The sequence below is a fragment of the Nelusetta ayraudi genome, unplaced genomic scaffold (genome assembly GCF_046127955.1).
Source record: "Nelusetta ayraudi isolate G7.1 ecotype Tasmania unplaced genomic scaffold, CSIRO-AGI_Nayr_v1 ptg000011l, whole genome shotgun sequence".
NCBI lineage: Eukaryota > Metazoa > Chordata > Actinopteri > Tetraodontiformes > Monacanthidae > Nelusetta > Nelusetta ayraudi.
Genome location: NW_027466061.1, coordinates 27,082,501 through 27,098,203, shown reverse-complemented (window position 1 = coordinate 27,098,203; position 15,703 = coordinate 27,082,501). Strand labels below are relative to the sequence as shown.

At 44.1% G+C, this 15,703-nt stretch overlaps 1 protein-coding gene across 2 annotated transcripts in view; it reads right to left on the bottom strand.

The window, feature by feature from the left end:
* The window catches only part of slc6a9 (solute carrier family 6 member 9), a 52,797-nt gene extending 41,347 nt beyond the window's left edge, over nucleotides 1-11,450 (bottom strand). The window contains exons 1-2 of one of the 2 annotated variants that reach the window (XM_076022293.1): nucleotides 11,243-11,450; nucleotides 3,876-4,150 (exon numbers count right to left, since the gene is read on the bottom strand). In XM_076022293.1, coding sequence (XP_075878408.1) covers nucleotides 3,876-3,905 — 30 coding nt within the window. In that variant the 5' untranslated portion in view covers nucleotides 3,906-4,150; nucleotides 11,243-11,450. Of the gene's footprint in view, nucleotides 1-3,875; nucleotides 4,151-6,273; nucleotides 6,372-11,242 lie in introns of those variants that run through there. The other variant, XM_076022294.1, reaches the window with a different exon arrangement.
* Between the last annotated feature and the right edge of the window lie 4,253 nt (nucleotides 11,451-15,703).

Here is a 15,703-nt window from a genome sequence, read left to right as displayed (position 1 = left end):
CTATGCCCACAGAATATAAAAGGGCCATTGGAGAAAAGACCTTTGACCTCGGCGGCCAGAGCAGCCGCCGCATTGGCATGTGGAGGTGAAGACGGCCCAGCGGGTTGCTGCGGGACGCCATTACTATGCTGCCGGTTCTAGAGCCTGACTTACCTCTTCAGCACAAACGACCGAGCCGAGGTCAAGTGAAAGGCTTCAACTTCAAGCAGCTCCTTTTCTGCACAGGCACGTTGGCGCCAAAGCACCTTTTCGTACTACCTCTCCCAGACAGGGACCTGTGTGGGCCTTTCCTCTGGGTGTAGTACAAGTACTTAGCTAAGGCCTTGTCCCTGGCTAGGTGCACTATCAGTGGCAGTGTGCAAAGAGGCCCAAGGGAACACGGTGGGAGTCCCAAGCAAAGAGGAGCCATGTAACAATCTACAGTTCAAGGGGCCAAGAACATGTAGGTCAACAAGTCAAAATGTTTGGCTTTCAGTCTATAGTCAAGTTTAGTCTAACTTCAGATTATGTAAGGAAGTATTTGCCAAAGACAAGAAGGAGGCCAACTACATACTTCTTATCCTATTATCACACACCAAACATGATAAGATTATCATACACCAAAGATGGTGTATGATAATAGGATAAGATGTTCACCAAAACAACTAACGTCTAAATAAATAAAACCAAACAATTGGTTGCTATTCCAAGTTAACAGCCTAACTTTTTTCAAACATAATTTTACTCCTAAAATCTTTAAGAAGAAGAAGAGCTCAAAAGTGCCAGTGTCTTTCCTCAAATGAGATCTCAAAGGAACAAGCCAACTTCAGGACTTTGATCAGTGTCCAGTCTTTATAGACCCTGCTCTTTCTTTGGCCTTTATGGACACAGCGGTCCGCCCATCAGGACACATGAAAACAAGGGTTGAGGAGACAAATAGCCACAACCTTCGTCCAACTCCGCCCACTCCTCCACCTCCCTATAGAGATCAGACATTTTCAAAGGCGGGTCAAAGGAGTCACAGAAATCACAAAGGTGCAGCCAGCGGCCGATGGTCTGCCAGTGCCAGGGGACCATCTGCTCATCCGCTCAGTGGAAGTGGTGGCTTCCAGCGGCCATGGAAGACAAAGTGGCGAGATTTAAGAACGGGGGTCCCTCTTTGAACTTGTGACTGCAGGCGGGAGAATTTTGGACCGAGAAAGTGGCGGCAGAAGGCTGACGGCTCGTCCAAGCGGTAGCAGGAAACGGGCAGCAACAAGATTTACCGACGAGTCCGTCCGCCAACCATCTGGACCAACGCACATAAATTTAGGCCGGTGTATAGGAAGGAACAGGTGCTGTGGAAAAGAGTTCATAGACGTAGTGACCCGCTTCTTTTCAGTCACCATCCCATTCCGGTACGCCACTGAATACGAGGCACATATGCAATACGTTGCGTTATGCAAGGCCGTTTGAAAGTCAAAAGGCGTTTCAAAGAAGTTTACAATAACTTTGTGTTGGTTATTCATAACAGTTGGTTGCAGAGACTGTGGAAGCAAACTTATAAGACGGTAACCGTAATAAAATTGAACCAGAATCCAAAATCCCTTCACAAGGCTACAAGTTACTGCTGTAGCGACAAGGAGCTGTTGCTTCATGTCTCCTTAGCTGAAAGTTTGCAGGAAGTGCGAGTGATCCATGAACTTCTCCAAACACTGATTAAGCTACTAGTTTTTCCAAGTCCACTCCAACCCTTGCAATGTAATTTCCTGTATTTTGATGATTTGACAGTGAACTATATCAAAACTGAAGACATATTGATTTAGCCAACCACTAAGCTAGCGCTGAACTATAAGCTTACTCATTCAGACTGTCAGCATTGCCTTCACAGTCCAGCGCAAACTACAAAATAGAACATGGTCCCTTCTCCAAACCAGCTCACACTTACTCACAAAACAAAGTTAAGATCAGACGGATCAAATAGAATTTTTTTTTTTTTGTAAAACTACATAAAATCATTCCCTTCAAGGACCGCAATGAAGCGCTCATACTGAAGGGGGGGAACGAGGGGGGAAACATAATGAGTGTGAACAACAACGCACACAGACACACACTTTCTTTCACTCTTTTGTTGATTCCTCTAAGACACAAGTGACATCACTCTGTGTGGTGGCAGAGGACGACGGTCCCGGCCATGAAAGCCAGCCAATCGGGGCGGAGGAGTAAGAAGCAAGTGTATGCGGGCGCCTTTTGTTTGCTGTTTGCTTGTATAACGTGGCCACGGTTCTGTGTCATGTTTACCCTCAAAGATAAGACATGGGGATCGTTCATGAAGAGTGACCTCTGCCCTACTTTTTTTTTTTTTTTTTGAAGATAAACATGAAAGTCAGAAAAAGGACAGATTCAGCATTACAGCATGACCGCTTGAAAGGAAGATTTTTTTTTTCCTGGCCCAATTACAAGTTGTCACGCCGAGCCTCCAGCGCGGGGCACTTTCCCAACAGGCGTTCGCTACCAAATCAAAGAAAATTGACCCTAACATGTTGACCAGGAAACAATGCTTTGAAAGTGCAAATAAAGTTGCTGTGATGCGTTGGGCCAACTCAAATAAGTCGGCGTGGATATTGGCGATAAGAGGCCGATGTGGCCAAGAAATGGCATTTAATAAGGTGACGTCAAACACTAGGATTCCATCTATTTTCAACACCTGCTTCTTCCTGAGCTCGGGGTACACTAGAATTCCTTAAAAAAAACAAAAAACTCCTATTTATTTTGCCTCTATTGGTTATGTATGGTTATATATGGCACGTGTATGGACTTGTAACAGTCTACTTTACATTGGTGTATAAATAAAACAGAGCTTCTTCAGTTTAGAAAACAATTATACTATGCAAATCAAACAAAATGTATATACATATCTGTATTTATATTAATATACACACACATATATATATATATATATATATATACAAATATATACACATATCCATCTATATATATGTATATATACACATGGAAAGAGAGAGGGAGCAGGGAGAAATAGAGACTTTTATATGCATAAATATGTATGACTGAATGAAAGAGCAAAACGAGGATGTCCAGCAGGAGGAAGCTGATCCGCTCTCTCCGAGATGTGCCAGTCTGCGAGGATGTGCACGTCAAAATGATGCCGCAACCAGCCGTGATAAATGAACAAACAAAATTTAAGAAAAAAAAAAAAAAAAAAAAAGCCGTCTAGTGGGAAAGTCAGGCTTCAAATGAGTCAGAATGTCAGCAGAGATCTGGAGTGCACGGCTTGTGTTTATCGCCGCTGCAAGACGGACCGGAGTTGGACAGAAGAAGCAGAAAGGAAGCAGAAAGAGACGCAGAGGGGTGACCAGACTGTCAATGATGCCAAACCTCTATTTAAAGCTTGACCAGCAGTCCAAGGCCCCACGCCGACATATTTACCTCTTGGCAAACCTCAGCAGCATACAAGCAACTAAGGTTGTTTTTTTTGGTTTTCTTTTATGGCGCCTAGTTCAACAAAACTGAGATCAGATATGAGAAAGCTTTCACCAGGAAATGAGCGCATTGGAACTCTGCTGCTACTTTTTGGGACCGCTTCCTCGCGTGCAAACATATCGTTTTGTGTCTCTGACAGACGAATGTGTTGGGTGGGTTTGTGCGACGTGAGATGGACACGGCAACATTCTTTAGAAACGGACAGCACAGGCTGTCAGGAGATGTGTTGCAGAGAGTCGGCGACGAGCTGGTGCCGCGGCCAGCAGCGCCAGTGGTCCTTCCCACCCTCCTCCCTCCTCCCGCCGTGACCCCCCGCCCGCCCACACACACACACACACGCTGTGTTTACAAACCTCTATGTGTACTTTCACCGCTTTCCAAAAAAGAAGCCGACGGCGACAAGTCAAACTCACCAGGATGCCGACAAACTGCTTCTCTTCCATCCTCGTGGACGTGACGATCCCGCGCCTCAGCTGCCGTTCTCGCTGGGACAGATGCGCCTGCCTCCTCCGCTTGCACACTTGGAAAGTTGCTGTTTCTTCTTCTTCTCCTTTTTTTTCCCCCCTCCGGCCCTCTGAGGTGTCTCGCCCCCACCTCCTGCGCGCCTCTTCTGTCCCCTCTGCAAGTGTAGCTGGAGTGGCGTTGCTGCTTTGTGCTAATTCTGCCTTAATCCAGAAACTTTTCTATGCTGTGAAAAGAACATGTGACAGGGAGAGAGAGGGGTGGGAGGGCAGCGGGGTGGGGGGAGGACAGGGGAAGATGAAGGGGGGGGGGGGACAACAAACTTTTTTAGCTACTTGCAGCCACAGACAAACTCACAATTATCATCTGCATGAGCCGCCCTGATGTAGGGCACACGAGCGGCGGAGCGGCGCTGCGATAACCGAGAGGTGAACAAGTGACCTGAAGACTCTATGAAATGTCGCAACGGAGATTTGCAGATTTGCATTTCGCACCAAAGCAGCTGCCACAACAAAGTGGCCTTTTGTGGGGGGAGATTAACTGGGGGAACGTTGAGACTGGCTATCGGCTAATGCCGCGCGAGCGCCAAGCTGGGGAAGAAAACACGAGACCAAAAAAAACAAGAAACAGCCCAGGCAGCTTGACGGAGGAGAGAGAACGAAGAGAGAGATGGAAAAACTGCATTTGGCAAGTTCCAACAGGTTTCCCTCTCGACTCGACCCTCAACCGCCGTTTGACCTGGGTCGACTGTGAATAAAATGAACAAATGGCCACCGTGTCAACATACCTGACTAACGTACATTTAAAAACAGGTCAGAAAATGTGAAGACATGAGACGTGAAAACAAATAAAAAGAAAACTTTCTATGGATACAGAACACTGCACATTTCCTGCATTTCCCAGCGAAACACAAACTCGCTCAAGTTCTGTACAATTTTAGGTTTCGCTGATTTCATGTTGCTGTTGTGTTCCCATTTGATAAAGCACACATTCTACTACGGTAATTCTCTGACAAATTTTTTTTTTAACGAGTTCAATGTTGAATGTTACAATTTGGTTTTATTTTATTGGCTTCATGAACCCAAATACTGATTAAAAAAAGATCATTTCAAATCCGATCATTGATCAACTTCTCAATTAGTGCGCCTGCCACTGCTTCACTCTAAAAAAAAAAAAAAAAAGCCACAATGATTCCAAGTAAATCAAAGTGCCGCAAGAATAAAGAGGAATCTTCTTCTAAAGAAAGTTTTCCGACACTGGAAGTCAGTTTTAACGATTTTCAACGAGCCTTTAAGTCTAATTGAAGTTTGCCCTTACTTACAAAATAGTTTGTAAAAGTGAGATAAAAAAAAAACTTTATGGAACGCAAATTGGCTGGAAATGATTTTTAATGGCACTAACGTGACAAAAATGACGCACTTGTGTGACTGCGCGTCCTCCTGACCTCTCCTCTCTCAGCTCGTGCTTTGAGGGCCTCCGGAGGCCTCCAGATGTTTTTACCTCAGACACGGCCACTCTGTTCTCAGAACTTTTTGCCTTGAGTTTTGATCTCAGACCTGTCACTTTGTACTCCAAACTTTGTGGCTTTGATTGCTGCACCCAGCACACAAAACGGCACCTTTACAGAAGGAAGTGCTATTCATGACAACCTAATTCTTGATTTAGTCAAATGCAGGCAACAAATTCTCATTCAAATCAACATATCAATATCACTCAGTCTGTCCACTTTAGGCTTCCGGTGGTGGACGTGTTGAGAAAAACCAATAAATTCCACTGGGCCGAGAGCATAACACTGTTTAAAACAAATGAGGAAAGCTTATTTTATTCATGCTTAACAGATATTCAGTAGACCCTCAGCTTTGTAAACTCTTCAGGAATTATGGAAAACAAAAATCAATCTCCTTTGTTAACTATCAGAGTTCCTGTTTTATTCTTGGTCAATCAGCTAAAAAAAGACTTCTAACAGTCTTGGATCTCGTTTTCTAACAGTCTTGGATCTCGTTGCCACTCTGTTTTTATCAAGATAAACGCAGATATTATTCCTGGGCTCGGAGTCAAGTTCACGTGCAGACCATGCAGTAGTCTTCAACTCAGCCCGGGGTGGAAAAAAATAAAACCGTCAACAGGGATGCAGAAGGAGGGGAAAAAAGCAGACAAATATAGCCACTATTCAGTGCTAAACATGCAAACACACGTGCGCAAACACACACACACGCTCCCTTCTCTCAAGCACGGCAGCCTACAGGTTCTACAAAGGCCCCGGGACGTCTGTCCTCCACAGCAGGCTGCACATTGGTGAAAGGATGACGAGCAGCACAAGTGGGTCAGAAGCAAACTATGCAACCTTACCGTCGGCACAGTGATGAAGAGCGACTGGGCTCTAAGGGGGCAGCTGCGAAGGTCCTCCGCTCTCCGATCCACTCACACTTCTCTGGCAAGCTTCCCAATGTTTGACTCTACTTATGTATGAACACCGGACAATACTCGAGGCGAGCTTATTGGGCCGTCCCAGGGGGAGGGGCCGCGGCTTTTAATACCAGCAACACACACACACACACACACACACACACACACACACACACACACACACACACACACACACACACACACACACACACACACACACACCTCCAACTCCGAACATTTTTTCTCCCTCTGGGACACTTCCTCACAACACTGCTGCGGATGAATAACCAACTCAACTAATCAGCCAATAGGTTTAAAACTAAAAATTAACTTTTGTGGGGGGGGGGTTTCATGTTTGCCGTTGTTTCAGACAAAGTTAAATGTGGCAAAACCAACGTCAAAAACATCTCTCCAAACTCTACACACTGTAGACACACTAAAGAAATGGTAGGGAAAATACTGTTACAAGTGTAACTAGTAATTTGTGACTCTTACATGATGAACATCAACACTGCATCAAATACATTTTGGATTTTAAGGAATTGGCCCTCTCTGTTCTAATATGTTGCAGCAAAGGCTTCATTTGTTGTACAACAGAAGAAACAATAGCAGTAATAATAATTCTACCTACAATCATTCTTGCAATAAGGATAAATAATATTAATACATAGAAAATTTGAACAAATTCCAAACCCAGTAAATAACAGAAGCTCCAATCTGAAATAAATAAACAAGCAGTACAAACGACAAAGCAGAACACTAAACTAGAGAAATCAGATAAGGATGATATGCAGTTCCACATACAGACACAGATCAGTAGAACGATCAAGAGCGGAAAAATCGTCAGCATAACAGCGATTCAACGTGACTTTGAGAGAGGTTGGAGACTGTAAACCCTGTCAGGCACGTTTCAGAGTATTCACAATAAATCAAACAATTGCAGACACAGTGTGTCCTTTAGTTTCACACTGTGCACATGCAAAACAAGCATGACTGACACAATTAGCAGCATCAGAACATTTCTGCTGCCTTAACAATTACCACAGTATTTGCATACCAGAGAACCCGTCTGCAATGAGTGAGCGGAAAGTTCCTGTTCATTTAGTCATGACAGGTTGAAGATAAAGACGGCTAGTAGGCCACTAGAGTTCTACGTTTGTGCAGTAGTAGCACCATGACTTCAATGACCACCATGACATGACACAGCTTCAGAGTCCCCTGAAGATCACACAACAACCTTGAATATTAGATTTAAACATACTCCTGCAACATCCTCTGATTGCACTGGAACTTTGTTACACCATCTTGTCCTCTCAAGCCGTTTCACGAAAAAATAAATGATCCAGAATTACTTGCGTCTACATCTACCCAGTACCATGCAGCTCCCCGAAGCCTGGACCTCAGCTCCTTTGTTGGGCTAACACCGGACATTCCATCAGCCCAGTGGTGCCTAGGCTGATACGTCTCGGTACTCTATGAAAACTGTCTTCTCGCTGTTGAAGATTGCACACGTTTCAACTGTTGTTCCCCTCTTGCGTCGACAGCCGCACCATCACATCACCATCACGCCGTCCCTTTCGATGAATTCAGACTTTACGCAACATGACGCATGGTAATATGACAATTATAAAGACACAGACTGTGTGTGTGTGCGTGCGTGGAGCAGATCAACGGCTAAAGAATCATCCGTCCTGCCAACCTCCAACTGACAAGCTTTTTCAGCCCTACAACTTGGATGAATATCTTCTGATGTCAGCCATTTGTCTTCACAATTAAAGAGGCGGATGGTTCAAAGCCAAGGAGTGACCAAGCTGCTTTGAATAACCCCAGCAGGACCGTTGGAAGACTCCACTTGGCTACTGTTGCTGCTACTAAAGGGAATCATAGGCAGGCAAAACCTTTTCACTCAACTTCAAACTGACTTTGGCAGGAGTTCAGTTCAACTCTGGGGAGCAATGGAGCAGTGACAAGCAGCTAACAAATGTGATTGGTCTGCTTGAATGTGATAGACAGGTAGTTCGCCTAATTATTTTTTCCAAACGCTTTCTACAGATCCTGCGCTTCCATTATCCAAAGGATTCAGGAATCAACGTTCCAAGTAAAAAAAAAAAAATGTAAAAAATTGACAAACTTTGTTGTTTTGTTTTTTAAGTGAATGGATTAATGGGCTTTCTACTCATTTTGCCTGGCCTTTCATCACTTCACACACCCAATGCTTCCTTACATCTGTCGTCACATCCTCTCATCTCACACAACATTCAGTTTGCCCATAGACCCCGGTTTGATGCCCATCTTCAGACAACATTAAATGACAAACTGTGCGCAACAGTACCCGTTCTGCACACGAGCAAAATGTTTGCCAGAAAACGATGAGCACACTCGGCGGGATTCCTCCAACACTGCACATTCACACAGCCCTTAATCTTGAGACACACACACACACACACACACACACACACACACACACACACACACACACACACACACACACACACACACACACACACACACACACACACACACACACAGGAAGTTCAGCAGCGATGACTAACCTGATTGGCTGGTGCGTGTTGCTAAACCTCACCTCAAACTAGCGGCTGTAGTTGGTCTCAGCCCAGCGAAGCCGCTCATTTCTACAGAGCACACAGCCAAAGGCCAACAGTTAGGATGTGGCAGGTGCCATTTATGTTTTCAAATATTAATTTACGTCTTCCCTCGCAAGGAGAAAACTGCCATCTTGGCTTTAGTTTGTTTTTGTTTTTTCCAATTCATTAAAGAAGCTCTTTGAGGTGTTTTGTCTGTCTTTGTTCTATATTTTCAAATGTTGGTGTCCCCTCGACTGAACAACACACTCTTATCTGCTTTGTTCCGCTTTAGTTTGCGAGTTTGCCAATTGTCTGATGTAACCGCCTCACTTCTATCGCGCTCAGAGTTGTGTAAGCGAGAGTCCCGCATACGAAGAGCAAACAGAAAACACTAAGGCAGGGGGCCCTCTGGTGTGTGGACAGGGACAGGAAAGTCAAAATGTGTAGGCTTGTGTAGGTCCACTGTGTGTGTGTGTGTGTGTGTGTGTGTGTGTGTGTGTGTGTGTGTGTGTGTTTGTCAAGAAAAAGCTTTCTCATCAGTGCCATTCATGCATGCAGAACATCTGTTGACATACCCTACTTTGGCCATTGGGTCCAGTGAGGACTGGGTACGTTACAGCAACACGGCAGGAACATCACAGATACATTTGAACCGTTTATGACATACTGATTGTGACGCTGTCAAACATGGCAAAATTACAGCCAACAGTGGGATGGAAAAGAGTTGATCTTAGATGATTTAAATGACAAAGTTTGGGTGGTTTTTTGTTTGTTTTTTTCAATAATGAAAATAACAATGGCTTTCCCCTCAGATCAGATGACTGTGAAGCATTAGAAATGTGCTACGAGCCCTGGTGGCCATTTTGGATCCATAATAAACTGTTAAGCCAAACTTAAAAATTCCACACTCACACACATACACCGAGGGAGCTTTCACATTACTGCTGTTTGGTCCGAACCAAAGGACCAGATTCAGGTTTTTCAGACGGTTTGGACAATTTGGCTGATGTGAAAGCACCTGGACTGTGGACGTGGAACTCACCTGAAAACAGGGGTCTCAGTTCAGTCAACTGACTATCCAGTGGATAAAATAGTGGAGCAAACTAAAAACAGGAGGTAATGTAGGCACAGTGTAGTCCAGTGTAATAAATAAATGAATGAAGCAAAAAGAGCACTTATTTAAGGCATACGGAACAAAAAACAAACTTGGAACGGGTTCTCAAGCCATTGTTTTGGTTGTGAATGAGCCGACAGGACGGGATTTCAGTTTTCAGTCCCGTTCCAATCGATTCCTAGGAGTTTCTTCTTCTTCATGCTTTTTTAACCCCAATGTCCAATGATCCTTCCTGTTCACACCGTCCGCAAATGAGCAGCCGTTGAACTCTGTCCCACCCATTTATACTGATTTCAAAAGTGTAACGTCAAAAGCAAAAGAAACCAAGCTAAACTAAACTAAAGGTGTGAAAAAAAAAATAATTAAATTTGAAACAAAACTTTAAACTCCTGTTAACAAACAAATGCTGCTATCTGGCATGTAACTAAAGGTAGCGGCGTCCCTACACTATTGTGATAACAACGGTAGAATCATTGTCATCAATATCACAATATTACACACTCAGAATTTGCAATCTTTGATCCAGGTCATCTCACAGCAATTCTCTAACAACTTCATAAGTCATTACTGCTGGTGTTACTGATGAGACTCCCTGTAGAGACGCTCTGAGCACTTACAAGTTCAACATACTAGCATCTGATGGGAGACAGGACTGGAGGAATTTTTGCTGTAGGGGTGTGTGTGTGTGTGTGTGTGTGTGTGTGTGTGTGTGTGTGTGTGTGTGTGTGTGAGAGAGAGAGAGAGGGGGGGGGGGTTCAGTGGGGGTTGGAGGTGGGGAGGCTCTCTCTCTCTCTCTCTCTCTCTCTCTCTCTCTCTCTCTCTCTCTCTCACTCTCTCTCTCTCCAGCGAGAGGAAGGGGTTGGGGGTTGGGAGGAGGTGTAACAGTCGAGTGCCACGTGTTCCTCCACGCTGGGGCTACTTAACAACAGCGTTCCAACGACCTGTATGACAACACGAAGCAGAGCACGTGTTCACCGTGATGCTCTTCCGGACACTTGACGCGAAGGAAGTCTCTTTCTCTTACACACACACACGCGCACAAGCGCGCGCGCCGAGAAAGAAGAGGGAGAAGAATGTTGCGTAATATTCCGAACGCTCCCCTCACCTCCCCAGTGCCACCTCCCTGAAGCCCAGGTTGCAGAAACTACGGGGATAACTTGGGAGAAAAAACTATTTCAACCACCATCCTCCCCTTCGCAGCGGCGGTCCTTACCGCGAGGGTTCCTCCCGGTCGTTTCCGGTGACACCTTCTGACGACGAGCCTCCGTGTTTTCTGTTCTAGTTCTTCTTCTGCTTTTCCTCGCCTGCAGTTGCATCCCCTTGGTCTCCCGTCCTTCTTCGGTCACAGCCGGGCCATCGGCTCCTCCAGGCTCCTCCTTTTACAACTTCTGCACAGGCGGGGTTGCCGGAGGTGGTGGCGGTGGGGGGAAGTGTGTGTGTATGTGGGTGTGTGGGGGAGAGAGGGAGAGAGAGAGAGAGAGAGACTGTAAGGGACAAATCCTCTGGCGGGCAAACAGGATAACACGCGCCACCCCCATCAATTAAATCCCAATTAGGGGCAATTATCTCCTCTTTTTTTCAGTTATTTTACAACTTCAACCCCTCTGGGCTGCGGCGGATGGACGGACGCTTGAAAGGTGTCACGTGACGCCATGAAGGTCGGCTCATGCCGGCGGTGTGACACACATTATCGCCTTGCTCACCGTCACAACGCGACTGCGTTATAGGCGGCCACGTGCTCAGCCGCCCTTTGTTACAACGGGCGCTCCGGAGCGCGGGATGCGATGGCGCGCGGTCACGGCGATTATCAGAATGATTCTCTCTCTCTTTTCTTTTTTCTTTTTTCTTTTTTTTTTTTTTTTGGTGCGTGTGAGTTAGACAAGCAGCGGCGGTCGGATGCGATGACGAGTCGATGCGACAGCTCCGGGCAGGTGTGGTAGCCTCGGCTATACCCAGGCTCGGTGTACATGGGAGAGAAGCAGAACGCGTGGCGGATGACAAGCATGCATGACGTTGTTGTTTTGTCTTTTCTCTCTTTCTTTTTTGTTTTACCTGTCTGTGTGTTTATGGTAATGACAGGAGCGATCAGGTGGAAGCACGCCGAGCTGGTCGTTCAGGAGGAGAAGGAGGAGGAGGAGGAGGTGGCGGGGTGCAGGCGCGGTGATGGTCAGATGCTGATGGGGAGAGAGAGAGAGAGAGAGAGAGGAGGGAGGGGAGGTGGCTGCCCAAAAAATGTTGTGAGTGCTGCCGCTTCAAAATGGCACGAAAGTTCGCATAGATTATTAAATGATTTTAAAGGTCTCGGAATATGCTAAATTCACTCTGGCACCTTTCCCCTAACATTAATATCCCTCCCACCACCACCAGAACTTTTTGCCTATTTTATTTTACCTGTTACTCCTTTTCAGATTTTCAGTAAGGTCCAGTGTGTAGAATTTGGCTTGATTTATGATTTTTAAATTGGTAAAAGCTTAACATACTGTTTGTGAATACATTCATGAAAGTGTACATTCACAGTACAATAAGTATTTTGTTTTGTCCTTAGAACCGATCTTATCTATGAAATATATACATAAAATGTATATATTCCTACATACATACAAATATACATATAAGAATACGCATCGAGCAAGGGTCTTGTTCCTAGTTAGCTTGACTAGCACTGCACCGTAATATGAAACACCTGCGTAAAGGCAGCAGACGGTAACCTAAATTCAATTTTGATTTAAATACTTCTGGATTTGTTAATCAACCTTGCTGTGCCAGGCAATCTGAATTTATCCTCAATCCGAATGGTATTATGAATCACATCTGAGTTTTATTGCATTTAATGGTTTCAGGGTTTATTTATGCAATTTGCAGCCTATTAGCTCCCGTTTTCTTCTTTTGTGAATTGAGACGAGCCCACTGTACCCAGCTTTTCCCTGGTAAAACACTGTCATCCATCACGGAGAGGCCAGCATTTATGGATTGCACTGCCCATTGAGGCAGCTCTGTGAGGCTGTGGTTGCTAGGTAACACCTGAGGTTAGATAGCACTATAGATTTAAACTGCCATTTATTCTGTCTCCTCCTTCCTCTTTCCCTCAAACATTTCAGTCACTTTTTCCCCTGTTCCTTTGCATGCAACTCGCAAACCACATTGCTAAAGAAGAGAATTTCAGTCAGAATATTTTGCAGGGATGCAACATGTCTACATCAGTAACAGAGCAGCAACAGCCTTACGATAAAAAAAAGAAAACCCTAGACATTTACAGCACAACCTCGCTGTAACTCCTGCAGCTGTAGGATCCCAGTCAGCCTGACATTACAGTCCTACAGGCAGAGAACTACCTAGAATTTAAAAATTCTTGTGTTGTCTGGTAGGAAACATGCGCTTCCATTTTATCGCACTGGACAGTAAATAACTTTCATAAGCTGTCATTTTTATTTTAATTTACAAACTGTTGCAACTTTTATTTTAAAAAAATAATAAAAAATCAGATACTGCTGCACCAAAAAATGAGAAATACGTTGGATCCTTCCTTGCAACATGTCACCAAGAGGAGAACTGTCACCACAAGAGTGCCTGCACACTTCTCACGAAAAACCTTGCAAAATCATACAGAGAGCTGTTGTTTAAGATTTTCACCTGTGATCTTTTGTAGATATTGACAAACAATTGTCTTTACTTGTGCAGAGAGCCCTTCATCATCATGGCCCCAAAACATATGGGTTTCGAGGTGATAGATGGACAGGGTGCCATGCCTGCCTTAGAGTGGGAAAGGTGTGTGCAGGTCATCATGATGCATGTCTTTAACCTCATGCAGGCATGTGATATAGCCGTGTCACGTATCCACAGTGGATTTTTCTTTTTTTTTTTCCCCCGCTCAGTTTTCTTTCCAGGAACATGGTGTTTTTGAGGTGTTTTTATTTATTTATTTATTCATTTATTTATGTTTTTAGTTGAATATTTAAACTAATGGTGGATGCTGATCTACCTTCACGGGCCTTTTAAATTGTAAGAGTATCGGCAGACGTCGAGAAGGGAAAAAAATAGAAACTTAAAAACAGGGAGAAATCCTGACATCTACTGGTCAAATGTAAAAACGACAATTTGGGCAAAGTTTCTTGATTCAGTCAACTTTTCCTGACTGTGTACACTTGTTTTCTGACTGTAGATAGATATTAGATAGACGTAAGTCATTCTACGATTTCAACGTGAAACTGTTTAAATACCATATCAAAACCGGTATTGGCGTTAGAAATACAAAAACAACAACAACTATGACTGTGACTTGCTCGCTAAAGACAGAAAACCCATTGACTTCTTAACAGGAAAACAACGACTTAATGCGCAATTGCGTTTAAATGAGACAACATTTGTTGACAAAATAGTTTTGGTCAAAAAACCTCATTTTATCTTTAACTACATGGACTGTGGTCTGACAATGGCGATGCGAGGAGAAACAGAGACATCTAGTGGTTAAACTGCAACATTACTCAAACCTAAAAAAAAAATCAAATAAACATCTGTATGACGTCTGGAGAATGGATAGAATGCTGTTGAGTGTTTTATAATATATCAGTCGTGATGAATCGTGAGATTACGGAGTCTGATGTTAAACCCTTGTGCGATCTTAAAGCAATTTAATTGAATTTTAAATCCAAAATCTATTTTTGCATGATGAAACAACCTTTTTTATCAATCCAACTCAATTTAATTAATTTTTTATCTTGTATTTTTTGTATTTTTCACAAGACAAAAAGACGATCCACCACTGAACAAACCAACTGTGATAACAGTTTTCTTTTAACACAGTAAATGTTTATTATTGCTATTATATAAATGTGAAGTACCGGGCCGGATGTGGCCCATGGGCCGTACTTTGCCCACGTCTGCTTTACATCCTCTATACTGAATTTGTTTTTATGTCTCAGATTGTTTTTGGTTTTGTCTGGGAGCTTGTGTGATGTGAGGGGTTAGCTGCAGATCACGAGTGCACGTGCAGGTCAAACGCAAGTGCAATTCGTCGTACGTCAATCCAGTTTCTTTGATGTGTGTGTGTGTGTGTGTGTGTGTGTGTGTGTGTGTGTGTGTGTGTGTGTGTGTGTGTATTAGAGAGTGTTTGTGTGTGGCCTTTGAACTTTTTTCTGGTGTTTAAATGCTTCTATAATTCACGGGTCAAAAATGACCCATAAGACAATCCCAGGACCCTAATGGTGTACAGCACCACATAGAAACATAAACAAAAACAAAGTATCACTTTTTCTAATGATGGGGTGCCTTTAGGAAAAGTCACAAAATTTCAAGTTGGAAAAAGAAAAGATAGTTTAAGGTATTTCTTCTACAGCTAAACAATGGTAATGGGTCACTTTTGACCCGCAAGACAACACAAGGGTTAAGACATATTAGTGGGAATACCATTTAAAACTTTTCCAGCCCTGAAATGACTGAACCGCGCCTTTGTGAAGGGGTAATGGGGCCCCTCGTTAAACGTAAACCGTTGCCGTTTATCCGAAATTCCGCCTCTCAACTCTTCTCCTCTGCCAGAGGTGATTTTGATTGGAAACTAAAACGCCGCCGCCCGCAGCAGCAGCAGCAGCAGCAGCAGCACTACACATTCATGTTCATTCCAGGCTTTTCCATCCCTTCGCCTATACCCCAGGCTGACAATCGGCCACACAATCGGCCA